We start from the raw sequence: 27,277 nt of genomic DNA, 5'->3' as shown, positions 1-27,277 counted from the left end.
AGTGTTTGACCAAGGCAGGGATCATGATCTTGCATGGTTAAACATTTTGAAAAAATTGACAGAGCTACATCTAGTGTCAATGCCTGAGAATTTGCTATTGAGCTTAATCCTTCACGGCAATCAGATATATTCTGACTCTACCTTAGTCTTGGAATAATAAAATGACTGTTTCTTCTTTAGCTGAATATTTACTGCCTGTTAAAGGTCAAGCTCCCCTCATAGCTTGCTTGCCACCCTGCATACACAATGGGATTATACCAGCAAATGGCATCAATAAACCCTGAACAATCTCATAAAGAAAAGGGTCCTCTTAACATATTTCTGATAGTGTTAACTGCAAACTAGGGACTCTTTTAGATTTATATGCAATATTGGCTTGGTTAGGCTACATAGCCATTTGACTCCTCTTATCCCACAACTGTCTCCATCAACAAACAGTCCATGAACATGACTTATGCATGTGCTAATCATATCCAAACCATACTTCTGCAATAGTCCTCAAACTGCCTTTGAGGGCAGTTTAGAAATTCATTGAGCCAAAAATGCAGCATCAGGATTTCTGTCTGCTATACAATAATCTGTTTGCAAGGATTTTAATTAGTTACAATTTACTTCTAATACCAGTTCAAACTGCTGATTATGATCTTTATAGCTCTACACAGTCTGCAGCCAGAGTAGGACCTACTCTGATCCAAAGGGCTGCCTACTCCTGCACAAACTTGCTTGTTTACTAGAGTTATCCTCTGAAGCCCATCTTAGTTACAGAACACCATCCCCACATATATTTGGCTTGTGCTGAATGTTCTAAGTATCCAAGTTATTTATTGCCTTTGTGTAATATGTAGTTCCAATAAATGATTATGGTAATGTTTTATTTTTTTATATATTGTTTTATATTATACTAGCTTCAAAGCCTGTTCCTAAGAACGGGCCCTAAAGGGTCCCCTCCCCTGGCCAGGCAGCTTAAGATGGCTTTGGGCCGCAACTCACGGCCAAATCAAGTGGGGTGGGCGGGGGCTGGGCAGCTCGTTAGCAGGGCCAGCTCTTTAGCAGGCAATCAGCAGGCTAGGAGGCCCTTGTTAGCAAACCCGCCACCATGACCCTTTGCCCAGGGCCCTCTCACCTGCTGCTGGCTCCAGGCACTGGGGTGTCTGAGAGCAAAGAGGCTAGAGTCCAGGGCCAGAGGGCGGGAGCCGCAGGGGAAGGGCCAATCAGGACAAAGCTGGCTGCACCCTGATTGGTCCTATTCCAACTTGGACAGCTGGACACGTCCCACCCCTTAGGCTGTTTCAGAAACATATAGAGGAACAACAATGGATAAGGATTATTATAAGCCTTAAGTGATGATGGGAATGAAACAAGGCTATTATGCAACATTATGTTATGTGTATATTTTCCTCTTTTCTCCTTTCTCATGTCCTTTCTTCCTTTCTTTTGTGCCTGTTCAAGTTTCAGCCAATTTATATTGTAAACCTCCTTGAGCTGTATGGCGGAAAAGTAGCATATAAAGGTACAAAATAAATCTACCCATGATGAATTGTAATTCAGATTCAAGCACACTGAGAAGCAATGAGCAGTGATAGAAGAAAAGCTGATTAATGTGTATTCCAGGAATGCAAATTCTTCTGGAAAAACTGACCATGGACTCTTCCATAAGATTTTATATAATAGAAGGGTCAATGTATTATTCACTGGCGGTTCAGGGCAAAAAGTCTTCAAACATGCTGCCAGCCCAAACAATTGAACTGGCATGCATGCATAACAAATCAGACACTGGTTTAGACTATCAAAATTGCCTCTACTTGCCCACTCTTTCTGTTGCTGTTTCCTCCTACATCTGGGGAAATGAAGTTCCTTGCAGCCACATAACATATGAAGCCACCTTATATTGAATCAGATTCTTGGTAAATCAAAGCCATTATTGGCTACTCAGACTGGCAGCAGGTCTCCAGAGTCTTAGGAAGAGGACTTTCATGTCACCCACTACCTGGCCCTTTCGACTGGAGATGCCCGGGAATGAACCTGGGACCTTCTGCACGCAAATCAGATGCTCTGCCACTGAGCTACAGTCCCTCCCCACATACCTGAAAAAGGGAAAAGTTCTGTTTCAGGCACTAATTTACAGAAAGCTTTGTTAATTGTTGCCAGCTGGAAGCAGCAGCAATAAGCAAAATCTAGCCCGTCCAGTTCAGTTGCAAGATGCAGTTTGTTCAGAGTGCAGCAATCTCTATTTATAGTGCCTGATCTTTTCTCTTAGACTCAGAAGACAGGGTGATTCTGAGAACAAATATATAATATTGTCACGAGTACAGACACTTCATGAAATAATGTACCAGCTAGAGTAGTCATTAAAGCCTTGTTGGGAGTCTGATGTGATAGAATGAATGGACACAAATTGGTCATTGCAAATAAGACTGGATAAAAACCAGTGAGAGAACATTTTAATTTCAACTTAATACACACAAATATCAAAAGGCAACTGGAGTAAGAAGAAGTAGATTTAGAAGTCATTTACAAATGTGATATCATTCCTGGGCAGCAGGAATAGCACAAAAGATCAATTGTGCACAAATTTGTTTGTGCATTGTATTGCAGATATGTTTGAGCACAGTGTTTCTTGTATTCCCATTATTTTAAAAGATATATCTGCTCTACTAGGAGGATTTCTTCCCTTTCATTTTGATTTGTCTTTCATTATCTTCAATTACGCCTCATTTGTTTCTGTGCTGCACTCTGTGCACTCTCAGAATGAGCACACTCATCTTGGCAGATGAAAAAGAATAAGATGCACAGTAAGAAAGGGATAAACAGCCTTGCTGGTGCTGTGAGCAGGGACATTTATTTGTCAATAAATTTACACTTAGATAGGTGTACCACTTTAACACATGCCATAAAATGTTAATGGCCCTTGAAGAATTGGGGGATAGTGTCCCATGTAATATTCTTCCAGATATTATAAGATTCAGAGTATGTGTCAGTGAATTAGGTAGCCTGAAATCACTGGTCCAGATGACACTTTTAAAAACACAAGCAAGTACTCAAATTCCTGGATAAAGATAACAGAAGACAGAGATGGGAAAACTAACCTGGCTAGGAAGGATATTGATAGTTTAAATGAATATATTACCTAAACTTGAAGACACAATTATTAAATCTTGGCAAAGAGTGATAGGTAAATGTATGTGGAATGGGAAAAGACCAAGGATAAGAATCAAGGTGTTACAAGATTTAACAAAAAACATTCCATGGAGGTCTTGCACTCCCAAATATTATTATTTTATATAAAGAAGTAGCAGTATTGGTCTGGATAACAGATTGGATTGATTCTCAAGGAAGCAATCTAAATCTAGAGACAATGGACAGCATAGAAAGAATTCACAATTATTTTTTTGGGAGAGGGGATATTTATGATCGATCCAGAGACAAGATGGTAAAATATCATAAGAGATAGTTTACTAAATACATAGTTTAAATTAAGAGAAAGATTAAGCCCATCACTTTCATCATTGACTTCCTTAATAAATGCCCATTTTGATTTAAACTCAAAAAAGAAAATATACAATTTAACTTGTGATCATATGAGGGCTAAAAAAAAGGGAAAATAAATGACAAACCGTTAAGAAGGAAGGAAAGGATAGATTATATTGTTCTATAGACTATATAGACCAACAGAATCAATGCTGATCTCAAATATGGGCTTAATATAATATCTGGTCTGTGAATTTTAAAGGATATAAAAGAACAAGATATAAGCTCCAAAATCATTTTTTTTTGGGGGGGGGTATTATTAGTAACTCTTGTATATAAGTAGTATTCTTTCCTTTTTTCTTCCTATATATTTCTAAATAAATATAAACATATTAAAAAAACACATGCTAGCATCTGCAGATATGCCGAGTAGTTAATATGATCTCCTGGTTCTTATGATATATACACTTGTCACAATATTCAACAGCAAACAGCTGGGAATACTCACACTAAAGTAAAACTATGGCCCAAATTAGTCCTTCTAACTGTGTGTGTGCACTTGCTGGTGCGCTGATGCCTGCGCCCCCCCCCCCAACCGTGGTGCGGTCCTGGCTGTGCCATAAGAGACCGGCCACTTCAGGCACCGAAGTGTGCTTGGGAACTGAGAAGGGTCTGAAACACTTGGCACCACATACAAGGGCTGAAAAGATCTGAGAGTCAAATGCATGTGCTACTGTGGGCTCATTCCTTGAGGTGTGCCAATGCAAATCTTGTCTGTTTCAGCAGAGAAAGTGTAAGCATCCAAGTGTTTAGAGTGAATTATTACAGCCTGAGCATAAATGACATCCAAGATTTCTCATAATTATTTCAGTGTGTGTCATTTTAACCATAACATTCTCCAGCTTTAGTTTTTCACAAATATATCACATCTCCACAATGTATTTCCAGCTTCTGCGACAAATTTCTTGTAAAAGACAGATTTAGGTTGCTGACAAGATTGTTGTTCTCCCTCACATTATTTTGATTTAGGAGCCAAAAATATGCAGGTTTCACTTTACATTCAGGAAGGTTTAGATCAGGGGTAGTTAAACTGCGGCCCTCCAGATGTCCATGGACTACAATTCCCAGGAGCTCCCTGCCAGCATTCGCTGGCAGGGGGCTCCTGGGAATTGTAGTCCATGGACATCTGGAGGGCCGCAGTTTGACTACCCCTGGTTTAGATCATCAATACCTATCTATTTGTAAATAAGCAAATATTTAAAAAGTAATTGGAGGTTTTGGCAAATCTGGCTCATTGAAAGATTCAGAACTGGCAATGGTTTTGAAATGCATCTGTTAATCAAGGATTATTTAAAGGGCAATCTTGTGCATCTTCCTTATCTACCTTCTCTTCGTATACCTTTCTAGGGCTTATTATCTTTCTTTGCAAAATAAAAATCAACATTTCCCTGTAATCCAACTATCAGCCAATCTAGCAGCAGTGGCCAAAACTGCTGCTCAGATATTAGTTTGTTTCCCTACACTGATTTCCTCAATTACACCCTTAAAACTTGCTTCAACATTTTAAAAAAAAGATCTGTAATAGCTTGCATTCTCTTTGGAGGCTTGCTGGCTTCATGTATTCTGCAATTAACTCCTGGCTTCTTGCTGTTATGACAGTACTTTGTCTTTGACATGTCTTGTGTACACATCCTTAGGAAAACTATCTTAATTAGATACTAAACTCACCCTGTCTAGAGTACACAGTGCTTCTATTAAGATCTTCTCACATAATAATTGATTTGGTTTGAGTGTCAATAAGCAAGAAGATTTGAGGAACATTAAATAGTCATATCTAGGGGAAAATATCCTAAAATCCACCACTTCCCTCTTTGCTCTCTTCCCTTTGTTGCTCTACAATACCAGGAGTACCATAGACACCAAAGCCAGGAAAGCCTGTAAATGGTTGTAAGGCCTGAAAGCACCTCGGTGGGGTTCTACTTGTTTCTGTGGCTGTGAACTCAAAATGGCCTCTGTTAGCGCTCGCTGGTCAGTTGCTGCAGTTGTAATGGCACTAGATCCTGAATTCAAAAGCCTACTCTTCTGGGCCAAGGGACCCTGTGAAAGGGGAAAGAAGGAAAACTAGCAGCCCCAGTTTTTTTCACTGGGATATGCGTGACTTTCCAAGACTTATGTCTCCTTTCTCCGTAACTGGAGCCAGAGGGTGGCCATGGGGGAAGAGCTGTCACGTACCTACCGACTCCCTTAGTGGGGTCCCACAGGGCCTGGCGCTCTCTCGCATGCTTTTAAAACATCTTTATGCACCCTTTGGCTTAGCTGGTGTGGAGCTTTGGGCTGGGCTGTCATCAGTACGCTGATGACACCCAGCTCTATCTCCTGATGGATGGCCGCCTGGACTCCCCCCTGGAACCATTTGCCAGATGTTTGGAAGCAGTGGCTGGATGGCTGGGGCAAAGTCACCTGAATTTCAACCCCTTCAAGATGGAGATCCTGTGGCTGGGAAGTAGGGGGCAGATCAGGAAGCACGTCTGCCCTGCCTGGCAGGAATGCAATTTACCATCACATCCCAGGCCAGGAATTTGGGGCTGACCTAACTCTGGAGGCACAGGTCAAGAGGGTAGCTGGCCAGGCTTTTCCCCATCTTTGCCAGGCCTGGCTACTAGTGCCCTACCTGTCCCCTGACCACCTAGCCACAGTGATTAATGCAACAGTCACCTCCAGGCTAGATTTCTGTAACTTGCTGTACGCCGACCAGCCCTTGTCCTCGATCTGGAAATTACAGCTGGTGCAGAATGCAGCTGCTAGGGTCCTCATAGGAAAATCTTGGAGGGTCCATATCCAGTCCGTGCTGAGGCAGCTGCATTGGTTGTCAGTTGTTGCCTGGATCAGGTTCAAGATTTTGGTTCTGACCTTCAAGGCTTCACGTGGTCTGGGCCCCACATATCTGAGGGACTGCTTGTTGCCCTATGCCCCCCTGCAAGGCTTTACACTCTGTAGGTACTGAATTGTTGGTGATTCCCAGCCCTAGAGAGACATGCCTGGCCTTGGCTAGGGCCTTTTGGTCCTGGCCCTGACCTGGTGGAATGATCTCCGGGTGAGCTGCGGTCCCTGTGGGAGCTTTCTGTGTTTGGCAGGGCCTGAAAAAATGGAGCTCATCCACCAGATCTTTGGTTGAGTTCAGGGCAGTGAGGACGATCATGCTTCCTTCCCTTCCCAGGGCTGGTGACAGGACGTGGGTTGTTGCCAGCTACACCACCTCTCCCTCCCCCATAATGGGGAGCTGTGCTGTCACCAGCATCTCAGACACCCAGCTTCTTGCCATTCAGCTGCAGTCACCAGCAAGGTTTCCAATATGGCTGTGTTACAGTGCTCTTTTTAAAATACTGCCCTTTTTTGTTTTCTGTTGCACTAAATACATTGAATAACATGGCAGCTCCAATGCCCTTTGTATTTCCCGTATTAGGTGCCCCAACAAGATGCCAATTATGGGGAAAAAAACACCATGTGGTTGTATTAACCACATATGTGCCCTTGCAATGTAGGTAGGAATGAACTCTCCTGCAACAGTTTTCACATGACTGGTGTCCTTGACATTCATATATCAAGTCCTGTATGGTATGACCTTGACCAAGCAGCACATCAGTTAATACTAGAGATAACAAACAATGGTTTGTTTTCCCATCACCATCAGTGCTTAGGGGCTACCCCAACCAGTCGGACATAGGGAATATTGATAGGAAGATTAGCCCTGATGGTAATGGCCCTGGTAATTCGTTAGCAGACCTGTTGGATCTAAAGGCCATGAACTGCTTTGAAAGTTCTATTGCCTCCACAACAAGCATTTATCTGTGAGTCTTTCTTAAGAACTTCTCTATCCTACAAAGACTGCTTTTCCTTATAAATATCAAAATGCAAATAAAACACAAGAGAAGACAAGAAGATGGCCAAAATATTTTTGTCCTTCATAACATAATAAGAGTGGACATTCTAAAACAGCTGTCCTGGATGGTTGCTTGGAAGGCACAGGATCATATAACCTTCAGGACTCTCATACAGTTGGGCTTTGAACAACCATCCTGTAACTATTAATTCTGGTTTTTATATACACAACGGATTTCTCATATTTATTTTCATTTCTCAGACACTATTTTGTTCTTCCACTTTTAATATTCTAGCCATTTATAAAATACACCATCTGCCAAATGGCACTCAAACTAATCAGGACACCTGCTTGGTCTGTCATATTCCCAGACATTATTTTGCAGACAGAAAGAGAAGTACAACTGTGCTTATAGTAGAATTCTGATTGTAAGAAAGTTATGTTTCATCCATCTTGGCTACAAAGAAAAAGAAATTTAGATGTTGTCCATGTCCTGATGTAAGACGTCTGTGGGGAACAAATCGGAGGATTATTAATGTGGAATGAACATGAGAAAGTGAAATGTGTGTTTTCTTGTGGATGATGGATAACATTAAACAGCAGACATGGGAGAAGCAGTTTGGATTGGGGCTATGGCACTGGATTGGGCGGGGGCAATTAATCCCATACCATTTTCCTGGCAGAAATTGCCCTCCCAGCAGCTATTCACTCCAGTAGGGGAAAAGACGGCTCTCCCTACATATGATGGCTATGGACAACTCTGAAAATGGTGAAAATAAAGAGCTCCTCTAATGCTATGGCCTTGAACTAAGTCCTATCGTCCACAAATGCTTTTTAAAGTGAAATACTTCTGGGAAAAGCTGGTCAGTGTTCTCCAATGTAATGAGCAGCTCATTCCTAAGAGAACAAAGGTAGGGAGGGCTGATGCTTATCCAAGATTGCTTGCTGCTTTTCCTAATAACAGCAGTGATTTATGCTTCATTTTGAAGTCTGAAATATAAACAGGTCGTTTATGAGGATTTTGAATATAAGGCATTTATCAGCACTGAAGGGCAGACCTGAGCAGAAGAACAGAATAACATTTTCAGCTATAAGTCATTCTTTAAAGTTTGCTGAAGTACACCATCTTCAGTAAGATTCCACGCCCCCAAAATGTAATAATTTCTATTAAGTCACTTCTGTATTAAAACTATACTTCATGGGAAGCTGCTAAGAGGCCAGACTGCAAAGTATACTCATAAAACAAAATATTCTGACTGTGGCAAACCTGTATCCCTCTCCCCTTATTCCCCCAGCAGAGGGGGAAGCCATACCTGCAAATCAAAAAGATTTTGCCCGAATACACAAACCTTAGATAGCCATATCATTTATCTGAGGCCCAAACTTGACACATGTGGCCTCCAGCTGATGGCTTAATAATCTATAGGTAGGAAGAAAGTTTGCTTCCCTGACCGTTCGCCTTTTAATTTTCAATCTGACAACTACAGCAAATATTATAGAAATAATTTCTCTGGTGTCCTGGAAAGTGTGAGATGAAAAGATTCTTCAAATTGGACAGCTGCAAACTTTTAAGTGCTTCTTTTAATGCAGAACTGTCCCTATCAAGCTTTCAAGAAACTAATAACATAAAGCTTTGACATCCTTCTGACAACGTTTCCCTGAATCGTAAATTGCTCACACATTAGAAATTCTCCTGGAGTGGCACAAAAGGTTCTGAAGTGAATACAGTGGTAAGAAGAGCATGAGGAGGAGCTAGCTTACACATCTTAGACTGCATATAGAAAATCCCTGGTTTCCCAGTTAGAAATAAAATATCTGGGGGAAACTCTGCCTGGAACTTTAAAGAACTGCTGCCAGTAAGAACAAAAAGAACTGGGCAAGATGGGACAAAGTTCTGACCCAGACAGAATATAGCAGCATTTTGTTCACATGCTTAAGCCTATGCAAGTATAGTCACTTCTAGCTGCTTCCACACACAGGATTGTTTCCTGCTCTGGAATATTTTTCTTTAGTGCATCCATACAACATCATGCTATAATGGTGTTCTAACTGTCCTTTGCCCTTCTCTAGTGCTGTGTTTCCCAAACCTGCTTTGCAATAATCTTTTTAGGAAGAACACAATTCTCGCTGTCTGGAAAGGCATGCCTTTCTCAGCCCCATTTCCCCCACTGTGCCACCAGAGAATATTTGAGTGCTTTCGGTTTTAAATGGATAGCTTTTTTAAAAAACTGGTGGTGCCATATTGCTATATCATAATTTTAAAAAATCCTCTAAAAGACCTCCAGTGGTGACACGGGGGTAAAGGTAGGTAAATCGGTGACTACTGGAGGAAAAAGTGCATAAAACTCCTGTGCTGATGTTCCATTGGCAAAGCACATGCTTCTGGCATTCATAGCAATGTTGAACACGAACTGAAGAATCTTCGCCCCGAATTTAGTTTTCAAGAAATTAAGTGGGGAAAGATAAAAAAGCAGGCAATAATTCAAAAATTCCATTATATTACTTGATGGAAGGAAGGTCTATAGTGTTAAAATGTCATCAAAGCCATCTGCTCTTCTTATGACAGGACAGAAAAAGAGGATGCCTATCATAAAAAATATTTCATTTTTGTATGTGTCCTTGCATATAATTATATTCATTTAGTGTTCTTGCGGAACTAGACAAAATATGAAATTCAAATGTGCTGCATTTTAAGAATGCAGGACTGAAGATTATCAATCAGAACAGAGTATGAAAAATCAAGCCATTTAATCACGATTTGAGGGATTTTTTTTTCTTAGGGAGAAGGTACTGGTTATGAACTGTGATTTAAGTCACCATATATTCCACTTGGAAATATCATAAACATTCTAAATCCAATCAAACTATTTCAGAAATTTGAGATCGAGCAGATGTTTTCTGATCTGACAGTTACTCTGGTGTCACCCACCCATAACTGTGATCTTTGCCAGTTTAGGATCTGAAACTTTCAGTGACCACAATTTAATCAAAAAAACCCAGACTATTACACCTCCTCTCCCTGATACAGATTTTCCCCTCCCCATAGCCACTAAAACCAGTAGACTATGAAACCAAGCAAACTGCCTTGTTTATATGTAAATAAATGAAATAAATATAAATAAATATAAATATAAATAAATTTATATTTCCATATATTGGGAGGGATAAATATTTTAAATCAAAAGTAAAATCCTACCCTAACTCCTCTATTACTCTGGTTTGAGGCATTCCCTCCCTCCAACCAGTTGGCTTTCTGGACTGGAGTGGGTATGTGAAAAACCCTTAAGGACCCAGAGCACAACACAATAGGATATTTTTTTTTGGGGGGGGGAATACAGCTTCCCTTGCCTGGGAACAGACATTCACCCTTTCAGCTAAGAACCTCTCTGTGTCCACATGGCCAATTAGATTTCTATTTTCATACAGAACAAGGATACTTTCTTTTAGCTGCCTGAAATTTGGCATGGAAGGTCCTTTGGGGGATGGGCACAAAGACTGAGAATTTTAATTGTGTATCTATATAGGAATCAGGGGTGGGGGAGAGAATTACACATTGAAAAGTGCTGGATTAATCTCCTGATATGTCTCTTTGCTCCCAGTGTTAAGGAATAATTAAAAGAAAATACATAAGATCAGAATCTAGATTATTCCTTTTAGACATTTGTAGTATTTTAAAAATTAAAATGTTTGTATCCAACTTTTCCCTGTGGCTCAAGCCAGTTTATAAAGTATAATTTAAAACATCACAATTTAAACCAAATAAAATCTCAAATAATCCCTATCTGGCTCCAAAGATACTGGCAGTTTACAGTGCACCTCCCCCCCCCCAGCCAAATAAAGTTGACATGTGATCTTATTATGACACAGATAGGATGAGGTCATGCTGCCATAAAAAATATAATAGGTACACAAACCCCTAAAGTGCACAATTTCACTTGATGCTCTGTTCCTGATTTTTCATACCTTCACAAAGGTATCACAAACGATGTATGCTTCACTCTGCAAGAAGACAAACCTAACCACAGTTACACCTTTTTAAAGACTGTTCACAAAAATTGCCTTAGAAGAGTGTGATTCTATTTAGAATTGCACCATAAGTAAATGGCAAATGCCCTAAAAATAATTTACTCTAAACGACAATACCTTGGAGTAAAGGCTGCTTTTCTCTGTATTACATTAGTGTTAAGGTACAGTTACAACTGTAGTTCTTGTTGCATTCAATGAATCACATAGCCATAGGCCAACCTTAAGATTAAACTAATGCCTGTCTTGTGTTACAGCAACCGTGGCATGAAGTGTAAACTGTACTCAGTAGAACAGCAGAGTTTTATTTAGGCAGTATGATGTCGAAAACCTCAGCTTATGGCAACAAAGCCCTTCTAAGCTACAGTATGTACATCTTTTTGGGTAGCTATTAAATAACTGCATAACATTAAGGCAGTGGAGAATGACATGCTGTCTGGATCCTTTAGTGTATAATTAAGCACATATTTGTCAAATGCAAGTGACTCCTCTCTCATCCCTGTTCTTAAATTTCCCAGCTGCATTTCTTGGAAATGTAAGTTATCAGTAAACATAAAATTGATTCATATGGCATAAATGCTTATTACTGGCTTCAAAAGTCACCTTCCCTCCTATATAGTTTATACTAAAGTTGGCACAAAAATGACGCAGGGCTGGAGTACAAGCAGTTTCTCAACAAGTCCTTAAATGGCAGCTTCATGTGTTTGTTCCCTGTCTTCAAAATCTTTTCTTTTCGCCTTTCCTTTGATGGCCTCCAGAATGTTCACATCAAAAGAAGGAAGAGCAAACAAAGAATTCATGAAACTAAAGAAAGCTTAGCCCCATAAACTGCTTATGGGCCTGCCTGGGGAAACTGGTCCAATTTGAAAGAACATTTTTCTTTTCATGAATTGGTTTTCTTTACAATTTTATATTGATTCCATTTAACTCTGTTCTACCTCACAGCAGATTAGACATGTATCTTACCTGGTACCTTGGGAAATGTGTGGGAATCTATAAATGTTAACCTGAAAGATAAATTCTATGTATTTTGTTTAAAGTACAGAGGTTGCCAGAGCAATAGCATGATCCAATAATAAATGTAATGTTTCAATACACAAAGAAATCCATACAGAGGGGTAGATACCTAGGTCCATTCCGCATGACTTTAATATAACACTAGTCGTGCATTTTGTTTTCGCCACTAAAACTACGTTCCGCATGACGCCGTGAGCAATCTGCAATATTCCTGCAACACTAGCGCGAAAATCACTTTGTTGTAGCGATTTCCAGGGAATCCAGAAAAGTGGACTCACCCTCAGAAAATCGCTACACTCCTGCCAACAACCTGCAGCACTTGTGAAAAAGACCTGTGCATTCTCAATGTAGCAGTTGCAACAAAGTCCCTCCCCCTGGCTCTCTCCTCCGAACTTCCAGCGAAGCGATCGCCATTTTTTTCCTCGGAGCGAGCGGGGAAAGCAACAAACCAGCGAGGCTTCATTCACCCAGCGAGGCTTCTCTGGCTACAGTCCCTCCACAGAAGTGCTTTAAAGCTCCCCTAAGTCCCCAAGCACAACACAGCCCGTTCGCCAGTACACTTTAATTTTAGCCAAAAATCGCACCCATGCAGGGGGGGGGGATTTTTTTCCACTCGGGGGAGTGTGGTAATGATGACTCGCCAGCTCACACGCCAGCTAGATGGGAGTCAATGTTAGGAAGAATCAAGGCATATTCGTTGAAACGCATGTTTAAAAAAAAAACTGTGCTTAAAGGGAAAGGGGCTTTTTGAGAGCATGGTAACAACTGCCCTTTGGCTGTTCGTTTGATTGACGGCCAGGGGCGGGAACAAGCACAGAAAAAATTCGCTTCCTTTCTAGCGATTCCTGCGAGACCGGAAACCTGTGGGGAACGAATGAAAAGCTACTGGATTTCACTACAAATGAAGGTATGGTTCAGAACACTGAGATTCCACTATTTAAAATAGCGTTATTGCTTTCTGAAACCAATTAGCAACATTGGTCCTTGCGCGGAATGAGCCTTAGATATGACTGTGTATACTCAAAGCAAAGTGAATGAATATTTATTTACAGTCCTTTAGGCCGGAAACAGTACTTAGCTCAAAGCAATGTGACCTTACCCTCTATTTCAGACCTACTGAACTCCCCTTTGTACTCTATCAGAATAAACATCAGGGCAATAGCATTTATTAAGTTGCCCATCCCCTTCTGGTTTGTAGTCCTCAAACTCCTCATCTTTATGTTCATTTTTACAATCAGCTCCTAGCATCCACTGGCAGGAACTCCACAATGTAAATTTCTTGTGTTTGCTCTCAACATACATTTGGTAAACTAATCAGTATGCACAGGTTAAAGCAGTAGGCAGTCTAGGTAATTATTAATAACTCTGGGGACAAGACATAAGGAACAATTGGTAGGCATGCTTGTGATGAGTGATACACCGTGCAAGGAGCAGGTGATATTTTATGGGGTGGAGTCATGGCTAATTGGTAGGGCATCTGCTTGGCAAGCAAAAAGTCCCAGGATCACTTCCTGACAACTCCCATTAAAGGCATCAGGACACAGCTTATGTGAAGGAACTCTGCACAAGATCTTGGAGAACCACCACCAGGCTTAGACAATACTGACCTTGATGAACAATAGTTCTATTTTTTGAGTCATATGTTCATGACTATAAAGTGCAAGGACATTATATATTTACCTGGACATTATGAAAGGAGGCTTGTACTTTTGTGGAGTTGTATTTAAAACAAAAATGGTAATTCTTTGGTTTTGGCTAACTGAAATGTAGGAGATGCTATAAAGTTAAATGCCCAGGTACAAAATAGCACCTTAAATGGGAGGAAGATTTATGTAATTAATTATGAGTCTCTTTGCTCCAAGCCTAAACACATTGACCTAAATATCTATAAGACAGAAAAAAATAAGAATAACGGTACGTTTCAGTTGATTGGTACAGCATAGCTCTAATAGGATTACAGTCATGACATCTTTGCAGGTGCTTAGCCACTCTTTCCCTTCATTCTCCAAATTTCTGTAAACTTAATATATGATGATGTCCATATTATCAAATGCATCGCCCTCTCTTACAAAAACAATCATGACAATGACAAGACAATGGGCAGAAAGAATGTGCATGCAGTTCAGTCTTGCAACCAAAAGTGCATATTTTGAGCAGTAATTCAGAAGCATTTTTAAAAAAAAATCACAAAAGCTGGTTTGCAGAGGAAGAATGAAGGGAAGCAATTTCTCTGTTCTGCAAGGCACCTCTGAGTTAGAAAGTTGGGAAAACAAATCCTCTGCTTCTCTGCAATCCCAGAGCAGCCCTTAGGAGAAAGAAGGGGGAAAATAATGGGCTCAGACTTCACTGGCAACTCCAAATATTGAAGAGGAGTTGGGCATATATTTCTGATATGTCACCCATCCTCCCACAGGAGAGCTGTCTTGGAAAGCAGAGAGAAGAAGGGCAAGGAAATTAGAGGTCTCAGATCCTGTCTCTTGCTCCATGAGCATGTGTAGGGTGGGAGTCTTTGTTCTCACAGCCCTGCTGATTTAAGTGTTCTCCCTTCTTGGGACTCATCTCTGTGAATTTTCACCTCATGGGGGAGAAATGATGCAGCATCTGCAGTAGCAGAACCACAAAAGATATGTGATAGGAGAAGGTTGGAAGCCACAGAGGAAAGAAGGAAGGCAAGTGCTGAGGGTAGAGAAAATAAGGTAAGTACTAGAAGCTAAAATATGTATGAAGCAGAAGATATGTTGGTGGGATAAAACTGGGAAGGCCAAGGAGGTAAAGGTGAATGAGTGGACAAGCTGTAGTCCTCCTTTCACCATTACACCTGTCAAATTTCATGCACATTTTCCAGGTAATTTATGAAGAACAAGTTGGCTACTTCAAAGACATCTAGGGAAAGAGAGCCCCAGAAGGCCTCAGAGGTGTTCATGCCTCTTGGAGATGAAGGTTGGGCTAGGCATATCTGCCAACTCCATTTATTTATCTATTTATGTATATGATTTATTGCCTATCACTCTCAATAAACATCCTGTGGTGGGTTACAATAACAATAAAATCCCCAATACATAACCATTAAAAATCCAATAATCCATATTAAAATAGTACCCCAGTGGCAAGAAAATAAAAAATAAACCCATCCCCCAGCTATCCCCCCCCCACTCTGACCCCCTCCCCAGTGTCACAGGGGGAAGAAACTTTCCAGGGGTGCCAGTTGATCTTGCTCTAAATCTGCTATTTGGTATAGAGTATAGAGTTGTAGAGGGGCCCCTTGAGCTTCCATACCCTGGTCTCAACCGAAGACCTAGTAGAAGAGCTCCATTTTACAGCCCCTGTGGAACCATGACAGCTCCTGCTTCCAGGATCTCCTTCCACCATGTTGGCGCCAGGACCAAAAAAGCTCTGGCCCTGGTTGAGGCCAGACAAATCTCCCAGGGGCTGGGAATCACCAGTAAGTTAGCACCTGCAGAGTGCAACGCCATCCGGGGGGCATGACGTGATAGGCGGTCCCTCAGATATGTGGGTCCCAGACTACAAAAGGCCTTAAAGGTTAATACCAAAACCTTGAACTGGATCTGGGCTGCAATTGTCAACCAATGCAGCTGCCTCAGTACTGGCTGGATACTGGCCTTCCAAAATGTTCCCGTGAGGACCCTAGCTGCTGCATTTTTGTATCAGGTGCAAGGACAAGGGAAAGTAGAGTGAGTTACAGAAATCAATCCTGGAGGTGACCTGCACATGGATCACTGTGACCAGGAGTTCCAAGGAAAGGAAGGGTGCTAGTAGCTTTGCCTGGTGAAGGTGAAAAATTGCCAGGCATGCTACTCTCGTAAGCTGTGTCTCCATAGTAAGGGAGGCCTCTCCCCCCCCCCCCCTCTCTGTAGAGGCATCTTTTTTAAAAGCAAAGTGCCAAAGATGCTGCAAAAACAGAAAGAAATTACTAACTCATGGGCTGGCTATATAGTTTGGCTGGAATACTGAAGAACATAGAAAGAACAATCTAAGAGTGAAATAAATTTTCTGGAATGAAGAACGGAGGACATGTCATTGAAAACAATAAAACCCTACAAACCAAACTTTAGGAATAAGGATAGTTGAAAACCGTATAAATCTTGATATAAAATCCTTGTGAGCTTTTCAAACATCCTTATCCATTGTTATTCCTCTTAACATTTGTCAAACAGCCTGGGGGGTGGGTGTCCGAGTTGGAATAGAATCAATCAGGGTGCAGCCAGCAAACCTGGCTGCACCCAGATTGGCCCTGCCCCTACAACTCCCACCCTCCTTCCCTGGACACTAGCCACTTTGCTCTCAGATGCCTGAGAGAGACACACAGAGACACAAAGAGCCCTGCCAAACTGCAAACCAGCCCTGATTACCTGCTATGGCCCCTGCTGCGAGGGAGACAGACAGAGACAAACGAGCCCCAAACTGCAAAAAAGCCCCAAACTGCAAACCAGCTCTAATTCCCTGCTACAAACGAGCCTTCATAACCTCCATAACCTGCGTCTGCTGGTGTCCCCTGGGTCCTAGCGCCCATTGCATTCCTGGTTGCAATAGGTTTTCTTGCTAGTATTTAATATATCCCAAACAAAAATAGCAGCGAAGTAGACGTTATCCTACCTACATCTAAGTAAATATATAAACTTATCTGGGAATAAATCAGTGGGGTTAATTAGGATTGCCAGCTCCAGATGGAGAAATTCCTGGAGATTGAGGGGCAAAGCCTAGGAAGGGCAGAGTTGGAGTTTAAGGAAGGGAAGAAACTCATCAGGAGAGTGACACCATAGAGTTCACCCTCTGAAGCTGCCTTTTTATCAAAAGGAGCTGATCTCTGTAGCCTGGAGATCATTCAGGGAAAACTCCTTCCCCTAGGGTTTACTTCTGAACATCAAAAGCACACTGCATGCAGAAACGTGTAGAACTTCAAGGTGGGATAGGAGCAGAAAGGAATACCAACCCACTACAGAAGCCCTCATTTCTGCATTAACCTGTATAATCCAAATTATGGTAGCACACCAGTCACAGAAACCAGGCTGAAGGAAGTACATAATGACAGAGGTGTTTAGTGGCAAATCCAAATGTTTCATGAGACAGGGCAAAACAGAAAACCTCTAAGGGCTGAGGCAGAAGTACTTATTAAATTTCTCCAGAAATGTCTAATATAAACAATCAGTAGCAGATAGAATATGACTGCTATAAAGTTGTAAATCAAAAGTACATGACTAGTTAAGTGTCATTTATCCCTCTTTCCTGAAAAGGGTCTAAAATGGCTCAGTTAATCAGCACCAAATGTCATTTTAAAGCACAGATATGTGTGGCGTTTGATTCAAAACAATTTTTTCATTCACTTGCAGGTCTTCAGAATCTTTCTTCACAGTTGGCTGACAATCGAAGGCTTTGCCAGGCTTTCGTAGCATCACAGCAGCTTAGGCATGGTAGATACAATTTAGCACTTCCTATGGAAAAGCACTTCAGTCTGCAGGTGACTGAATGCTCACACACACAAATATATGTGTGTGTGTGAATATACACACATACATACACATATATATGTATGGGTGTATGTATATGTACACACACACAGAATTATGATATCACCCTTTATATTTTCTTTCCTTTTGTGGGTGCAAATGGAAAAGGTCTGATTAGAGTTTCCAGGGTTAAAGGTGCAAGACCCAACACTTACTCAGAACAGATATTATTTTGTATCGACCTGTAGTCTATCATCTCTTGTTTATATTCACTTGTTTCCTTATTTTTCTCTTCTTCCAGAGAGTGCCACTAAATATTTCTTATTCCAAATCCTTTAAAACAGCTTGCAAAACTGTAAAACTATGCACATTTTATTTCATTTACTAGATTTAAAACCCATTTTAAACGCCAATAAAATGGGCGCTAGAAGGGCGCGACCGATGGCGTAGTGATCGTAAAAGAGTTCTGTGTGGGCAGGGAGGCAGGCGGAAGAGGGGCATGAGGCGTGCTGGTGGCGCAGTGGGCCTCGGGGAGTCTACCACGGGCGAACTAACCTGGGCCAGGCAGCGGCGGCGTGAAGCAGGCGAGGAGGGCATCTGCGGCCATGTTGCGGTGGATGGGCGGCGAGGGCTGTGCGCGGCGCAGGGGGCAGCGCGGTGGAGTGCTTTGGCGCGCAGCGAAGCAGAGGGCAGGCAGCGATGTCTGGGGCCACCGTGTACCGCAGAGCGGCTCAATGGCGACCTCGTCCTCTCGCCAGTGATCTTCGAGGGCGGTGGCTGGGCGGCATTTGCGAAGTCCTCTTCGTGTCGGGGGCCATCGTGGAGGTTGCTGGCTGGGCACGCCGGTGTCGGCGAAGCTCTGAGGGCGGTGAGCGTGTTGGCTGCTTTGGCGGGGTGCGGCTTCCCGCAGAGTGGCTCGCCGTCGTTGTCTCGGGGGCCATATTCGAGGGTCAATGGTGGGCGCGGCGGCGGTGGCGAATCGTGGAGTTCGGGGAGCATCTTTGCTGGTGTCCGCGGTGGCGGCGAAGGTCAGTGAGAGGCAAGGGGGGGGAAGTGGCCCTTTGGGGAAGGGCAGTCGCTGGGCGGAAGGGAAGAAATGTTCCCTGAGGCCCGTGGCGTGGGGCGAGGCTCCTCCCTGGCAGCGATCCGGGCAGGATGGTGGCTCGGGAGGAGTGGAGAGTTCTCGGTGCGGTGTTCGGGAGATGGGCCAAGACGGGCAAAGTGCACCTCCCAATTGGCCACTTGGCCCTGGAGTGCCACTCTGAGGAGCAAATCAGGAATCGCGGCTCCTGATTCGCTCCTCAGAGTTTTTATCCCGGACAGGGCCCGCCCTAACTCCTTCCCAACAGCCCTTACTCCTTTATTTAATTCACTCCGCAGGAGCGGATTAAAGATAGAAAAAATACAATTCACAAGAAATATCCTAACTGTAGAACTTGTTATAGCACTAAATATTTTTAAATACAGAATTCCTGAACCTCTGAATAAATAGATACACAAGCAAACTATTCAACTAATGATGCTTTTGAAAACTTCGTATGTTGAATTTCTCACCTTGATTTGGGGGTTCCTGTTAACAGAAACATGCACTGCCACAGAATTTACAGTGCTGCAATTTGAGGTTTTTCTGGAGTTGGATTTCAGAACATAAAACACAATCAAAGAATCAGGGAGGGGTAGTTTCTAGAAGGTGTTATGCAAGACCACTATTCTATCCCATGGCCTTTCATTTATTAGGTGTTATAATGTGGTGTTTCAACCTGAAAGCTGTGAGGCTGTCTAGGGATCTGGTCCAGCTAAGAATCCCTGGCACAAAAGAAGTCCATTTGGTCTCAACCAGGGCCAGAGCCTTCTTTGTCCTGGACCCCACCTGGTGGAATGAGCTCCTGGAGATCAGAGCCCTGACAGAACTAAAGCATTTCCGCAGGTCCTGCAAAAAGGAGATTTTCCACCAGGCATATGGTTGAGGCCAACCAAAACCAGCAACATCTACAGGGTCACTTACCTCCCTTCCAGGAATCCATACCCATTCTGAACCATGGACCTGTTGAACTGTTATCTGAATAGAATGTTACCTTCAGTTGCCAGTGTTGTCGTTAGTATTGTTGTAGTCTGTTTATGTGTTATGTAGAGTTAGGTAATTATATGTTATACATACAAAGTTCCATGTGCTGTTTTTCCATTCTATGTGAACTGCCCCGATCCTCAGGGAAGGGTGGTATTCAAATATAATTAAGTAAACAAACAAACAAATAATCATCAGCATTACAACCAGTCTCAGTCTTTTTTTCTTTGGATTCTACGTGGAGATAGTGAATGCTCTGAATTTCTGTCTGGTTAATGATGGTCAGAAATACTATTGGTTGGGAATGTATGATATGGGGAGAAGTGTTCAGCCCATGTTAGATGGGTTTCTACTTCACCTTGACACTCAGGGTACACTTGGATGTACACATACATACCTGTGTCTTCCACCAGTGGAGCAGGCCAGAAGCAAATTTTAGCAACTTAGATTGGTTTGTGATCTTTCTAACAGCAGAATGACCCACCACAATAATTCATACTTTAGCTACATTCAGGTTAGATTACTGTAATGATGACTGTAATAATTACAGATTACTATAATAATTACGGTTCAAGACTGCTGGCAGAAACAATAATTGATTCATAACATGGTAGTCAGGCTTTTCTATGGGGGTGGTTGTGTAAATAATATGCCAATTCCTTCTTAAATTCATCCCTTGTGTCACACAAGATGTTATTTTGTGGGGGGGGGATTTATTTTTCCTGATCTTTTTTAAAGACTGCACTGAAACACTGCTGGGCTGCTATACTTCTGTGGGATGATAACACAAAAAATAGTGCTGTCTTCCACTAAGCCTTTGTCAGCCGAAGATGTAGTGGAAGGAAGTCAAGATCAGATTGCTTGTGGGTATGGATCAGAATGTAAGGCCTCAAGTAACTGTCTGATAATAACAGAGTGAAACAGAGGTAATCTGTTTGCCCCCATATTTAATGTGCTGTATGTTCATATCTTTGGAAATGAATTGCCATCACTTCTAATTAACCACTATCTCTGTTATGGGAAATTAGTTTGTGACAGGGCTAGAAACTACCAGCCCATGAGCCAATCTGACCCCTGGAAGCCTGCTGTTTCAACTGGCTACCGCTAATCCAGAGTCTTTCTCCTCCTCTACATCGGCATACCATAAAACAGGGAGAGGGAGAAAGAAAAATAATATGGGGGGGACAGAATAATCAGAGGGGCCAACCATCTCTTAACAGAACTTGTCTCTATTTAACAGAACTTGTCTCCCTGGATTCAGTCACCTAACATGGGGTTCTGCTACAGTTTAGAATACTCAAAATAGCTTTAATTATATTTTCTGTAATCTGCTATGACTGCATTATATAGGAAAAAGGAGTATGGCATGAATAATAAAGAGATTATTTGGCTAATCAGGCGGCTACTAGGTAAAAAACACTTTGAACTTTGCAAGCACTTTAAAGTTAACCCCTTTGGTTGATATGGCTTTACTGTGGCACCACTGCCACCATCTAATGTCTCCAGCCCCTTCTACTCTCCCCTTCCAAGTTTCAATGAGATAGCTGTACCCTGCAGTTTGTGGGGCTCATCTGAGAAAGTGGATTTTCTTCTAACTAAACCTGGGACAATTCCACCCCACTTGCTCCTAGTTATGCCACTAGTATCTCTTTGCCTGGCCTATTGTGAAATGCTGAAGTTTGCTAGAAAAAAAACTAACAAATGAACTAACAAGGGAAACTCAGTGAGGTGGGCAGTGTCAAGTTGACTTTATATTTCTCTGTATCGAGGAATGATTCAATAAGAAATTGTTGTATGGTAATGCTCATTACTATAATTAATTCAGAATGACTGATAACAAAAAGTCAAACTTGGACTCCAATGGAAAGCATGTGACTCGATAACGTAACCAAATAACTGAAATACTACCCAATCTCCATTCCATTTTAATTTGCATGCAAATATTGCATCAGATCTTGTAACACCTGAAAACTTTGGCAAATCTGTAGCTGCTCTGAGGGGTTTCTTCTTACCTGACTGACCAGGTGGTGGGACTCCTGAAGATCCTCTTGGCAGGCATAAAAACACAGTCAGTACTGCAGCTTTATTTCCTGAGCACGGCTCAATAGCAATGGGCTTTGGAGAACCCTGAAATAAAGTAAAAATTAATGTTATTATATGATCTGATGTTATTTTCTATTGCCATTTGTTGTTTCTTATCTCAAAAGAGTTAAGGCCCATATATACAAACACACGAACCTGAGGATCTTCTGAAGAATATATTCCTCTCTCCGTTTAGCCATAAAAATAGCTTTTGAAAAAACAAATTACACTTTCAAATTAAAATACCAAGAAAGACCTCAAATATAGAAATATGCATTTCAGCAAATGTATTTAGATATAAATATTAATTATTGAAACATTCAAATCAGCAATGTGATTGTTCAGCACTACTATTGCTCATGGGATTAGCATTACCTAATAGCTTGCAAAGAAAATACAGAAAAAATAATATTGTGTTACATATTTTTCTCCAACAATTTAACACTAAAAAGGAAAGGCATTAGACTCTCCTTTAAATTTGATTTGCATATACAAAACCTCTTTGTCTAAAAAGAAAATGTTGTCAAAATCACTACCAAATATAAGCCAACACTCTAGCATTACACATAATGTTTGCAAATCCATCAGTAGAAACTGAGAACGGTATAGTATATGCTCAGTGCTTGAAAAAGTTCTTGCAATTAGTCATGTTTCCATATTTTATATTTGTCATTCATTTTTAATTTCAGAGACTACCATTCACTTGTGTACTGAAGATATTTCTAAGACACTTGCATTCAAAATTATTTATTTCACTATCTTATGCATAAATATTTAGAAGGCAGCTCTGCCATGTACAGAGACAAAAAGGGGACTATTCAGTGTTTTGATTTTGAATTCAAAGCCATTAAAAATGCTCCCTTTTACATGCAAAAGTGGTTTTAGGATATGACAAGAAATTATAGTTTAGCTGTATTAAATAAGCTGAAAACTAATCTGCCATATAGAAATATAACTTCCTTTCCTCTAAATAAACATTTCTCTTTTAATACATTTTATACAGTAAACTTGCGAAGGAGCGCAAGAAGTTTGTTTATGAAGTTTATTTGAATATGGGAATTAAAATAACATATTCTTTGGATGAACTCTCACTAGCCCTGTTTGTACAAGGAATGCATGGACATCCTGCCTGTACATGAATAAGACTGTAAGAAAGAGCCAACATGCGTTCCCTTTGTGAAACCCATGGATCAGTACCTAGATAATTTTAGAGTGTGTATCACATTGTCAGTCATCCATGTATTATTTACATAGAATCTCGTGTACATTGTATAGACTATTCACTGTAACAGGGCTACTTTGATAAAGATAATTAATAGCAGAAGAACAGTAAAGCAGAACTAATGTTCAATCAGGAATTACTCACAGTTAACCCTTCACCCCACCCCCAAATAGCAGGTCAACTAACAACAAGCTTCCTCCATGAATGACTGAATAAAGGATAACTTTTGTTGTAAATTGGCTCACAATACTTTAGTGAATGTACGGTCCCACAGTGCTGCTTGGAAACTGTAGTGCTCTGTGACACTCCCAGATTCTTCTAAGTATGTTGTGCTATCCCAAAATCCTGCCCTTCATTGGGATAATGAATTCTTCATGCAAGACTGAAGGAGGATTGCCTTGGCAAGAATGCAGTGTTCTTAAAATATTATCTGATGGATTTGTTGTTCAGGAAGGAAGTTTCCATCAATCCTTAGCAAGCAAAACCTCTGTCCCCACTCTCCATAAAGATCCCATTTCTATGAGGCATGTGCTGCCATGTGGCATATGCAACTATCTTGTGCTCCCTAATTGGATCACTGAACAATGCTAGAGCTGGGCCATATTGTCCTGCAAACTACAGTGCCACACAAAGCAGTTGAATTAATTTTAGCTTGCAGGAAGTAATGAATAGTATTTCATCTAGACACAGGGTAAGAGTTGAAATAAATAATTTCCTCATGTGCCAGAAGTAGCTACTGGTCTTGGATGCCTAGTCTGAAGAATGTCTGTCACACAAGTATTATAAGCAACATCTGCTTCAAATAGTCCAGTTATAAACAATAGCAGAATTTGAAAATAAGGGTGCCCAGATTATAATGGATTAGAAAAAATCCTACAGAATTTTGCTAATCACTGTGGTGTTTTCATCTAGCCACTGGAGGAGCCACTTCTGCCAAAGGAAGACTTCTCACACTAAAGGAAATTCCCACCTACAGCAGAAAATTTCTGCAGGTTCCAAAACCAACAGCAACAAGTATCACAAGTCATATAAACTGCTTTCACACACCCATTATTTGTGAATGTCTCAAATCCAAAATGTCTCCAAATCAATAAACATGGAATATTTCCAGTCTACCAACCGAGCTTGAAACTAGTTCCAACATTCTCTAGCTGTACAGTATTGAGACCACATGGAAGCAATTTTGGGCAGCATTCATACCACTACAAAAATATATGAAATAGCCATTCATTGTTGGCAAACCAGTTGAAAGCATTATGACCTGTTCATACACAAGAGAGCTCTACCTGAATCAGGCAATGACCACCAACCTTCTGGAAAGTCAACTCCTCACTCTAATTCTCCCCATTTTGTAGCTTTCTAATTCCATTCTACAGCTCTCTGGTGAAGCCAATTATCTCATTCCACACAAAAGGCCCAACCGGGAACAGCTGCAAGATGGAACCAGCTTGAAACTTTGCAGATTAACCCTTGAGAGGAGAGCCTAGAGTTGCTTTGCCTGATCAAAGTTGATTTTCAGTCTGGACGCAGAGAAACTGCCAGCATACTTGTTTCCTGGGATGAATGTCATGTATTCCCAACTGGAAATAGTGGAGGCAAAACTGGGCTGATGGGATGCCACTGCAGAATGCATTTATTTATTTAATTTGTATTCCACCTTTATGCCAAGCAAGGCATGCCCCAGGATGTGCAACAACAATTTATTTATTTATATTTATATTTTTATACCGCCCTTCCCTACGGCTCTGGGCGGTTTACATAAAACATTTTTCAACATTCACATAGAACACTATCAAAATCAATATCAAAATCAATATAACAATAACAACAACATATCAACTGGAACAATTAGAACGGCACTTCAACAATAACTTGACAATCCCTCAGTTGGTTCGTTCCCTCAGTCTGGGGGGCACCTGTAGGTGTTATGGCTCAGTATAAAAGGCAGGTAACATAAATATAATATAAAAGGCAGGTAAGTAAGACAGTTTAACATTTAAAAAGCAAATATAAAATACATTAAAGCTACATTAAAACACTAAAGACATCTGATGCCCCAGAAAAAGGAAAGTGAAAAATCAATTTGAAGAGATCTCCGCAAGCCTTTTGTTTTTGAAAGTCACAAGTATCAAATACTTTCAACCATTACCACAGTAAAATCTCAACAAACTGATCTTTACCGTTCATATTCACTGCTGATAAATTAAAAGCACACACCCACATCTTGATTCAAATTGTATTAACTATTTTCTGCTGACTTCCCTCACAATCAAGTGCATCAGGCAGTTTTGTGGTTTGCCTGAGAAAGTGTTTTATAGCACGTTAAAGCTGGGGAAGCAGAAGTGCAATCTTGGTGTATATCATTTCAATTTTTGTAGCAGGAGACCTAGGCAGCATAGAGCAAATGATAATAATTCAGATACCCTTAGGTTTGTCAGTTGTTTAAAGATAAATACATAACCATGAATCAAAGTTATTTCGGTGTGACATGACACGTTCTTTGAAATGTACACTTTATCATGCACTTTCCACAGCTTTTGGGGGGAGAGATAAGGTACATGTTTGTTTGCCCAAAGCACTTAGCAACTGTGATTTATTTATTGGAATTGTCACGTTTTCGATGGAAGGAAATGGCTGTTATGCTGTGCCAAAAAAGCAGCCCAAGATAGTCAGACAGTTAATAAACCATTTGGAGTGGATAATATATGGAGCAATCTTATTAGCTGGGTTCCTTTTTCCTTTTCCTTTGTTCAACTAAATGCAATTCATGAAAAGTTTACTAAAAGTTTAAAAAGAGATGCTTCAGCCAAAATTAAATATATACCAATTTCTGTGGAAGAGTTAAGCATATGCTTAGCTTCTTCTCAATGGAATCAAAAAGACCGGACCATGACTATCTTTAATCAGCTAGTATTCACAGTGCCTCAAATATGCACGCAGAAGATCTTGCCCCTCTAAAGCCAACACATGCTGCAGTCAATAATTTGTGTGTCTTGTCTTTGTCCATAAATTCCCAAAGAAATTCCATGATTTACACCTGTCATTTTCATGATTATACATCTCAGCCCATTAGAAGAGAAAGGAGTTGGTTCTTATATGCTGCTTTTCTCCACCTGAAGGAGGCTCAAAGCGGCTTACAGTCGCCTTCCCTTTCCTTTCCCCAGAATAGACACCTTGTGAGATGGGTGAGGCTGAGAGAGCCCTGATATCACTGTTCGGTCAAAACAGTTTTATCAGTGCCCTGGTGAGCTCAAGGTGACCCAGCTGGCTGCACGTGTGGGAATGCAGAATCGAACCTGGCATGCCAGATTAGAAGTCTGCATTCCTAAGCACTACACCAAACTGGCTCTCTGGGGGGCTTGGACAGAGACTTTAAGGGTTCATTCATTTATTCATTTATTTGATTTGATTTTTATATTGCCATTCCCAGTAACCCAGCTCTCAGCAATGTTCATAGAAATACATATTAAGTTGTAATTTGTTTCGCAAGATTCTCTTCCCATGCTTGCCATGCTCAATGTTGAATAAAGGCTGTGGCCAAATATTTTATGCCAAATTATGGTTGTCAGTGTCCTCATTAGGTGGTCAATATCCCCCTGCAAGGCAAGAGTAAACCGGCTTCTGGCTGAAAATTTGTCAATTGCCGAATTCTGGTACTAAATTAGTAATCACAGAACTATAATCTATTATTCCCCCAGCCCCACCATAAACCCAGGACCATTCTTGGGATCCAAATATGTTATCATTTAAACCTGAGATATAAGAGTACAAATATTTTAATGCAATAAACTCAGCTATAACATTCAACTATTACCTGAGTTTGATATACATATAAGCCAAAAAAGAAAAATTAATTAATCAAATTAATGTACTTCCATGATTTGGGACATAAATTGCACAGAGGTCAATGGGACTTTACAGAGCAAGCTCTTTTCTATCTCAGCAATGTACTTAATATTAGAATCCCTATAGGAATTCACTTCCTCACAGTAGGTGACCCACCAGTATGCATAATATACACATTCCATTCAAGATGTCAAATCATCATGTTACTA

At 41.0% G+C, this 27,277-nt stretch overlaps 1 protein-coding gene across 2 annotated transcripts in view; it reads right to left on the bottom strand.

The window, feature by feature from the left end:
- The window catches only part of ATRNL1 (attractin like 1), a 627,115-nt gene that overhangs the window by 60,023 nt on the left and 539,815 nt on the right, over window positions 1–27,277 (bottom strand). For both annotated transcript variants that reach the window (XM_077349871.1, XM_077349870.1), the window contains one exon: window positions 21,931–22,045. In XM_077349871.1, coding sequence (XP_077205986.1) covers window positions 21,931–22,045 — 115 coding nt within the window. The remainder of the gene's footprint in view (window positions 1–21,930; window positions 22,046–27,277) is intronic.

This window comes from Paroedura picta, chromosome 8 (genome assembly GCF_049243985.1).
Source record: "Paroedura picta isolate Pp20150507F chromosome 8, Ppicta_v3.0, whole genome shotgun sequence".
Taxonomy (NCBI): Eukaryota; Metazoa; Chordata; class Lepidosauria; order Squamata; family Gekkonidae; genus Paroedura; species Paroedura picta.
This window is presented reverse-complemented; position numbering and strand designations above follow the sequence as displayed.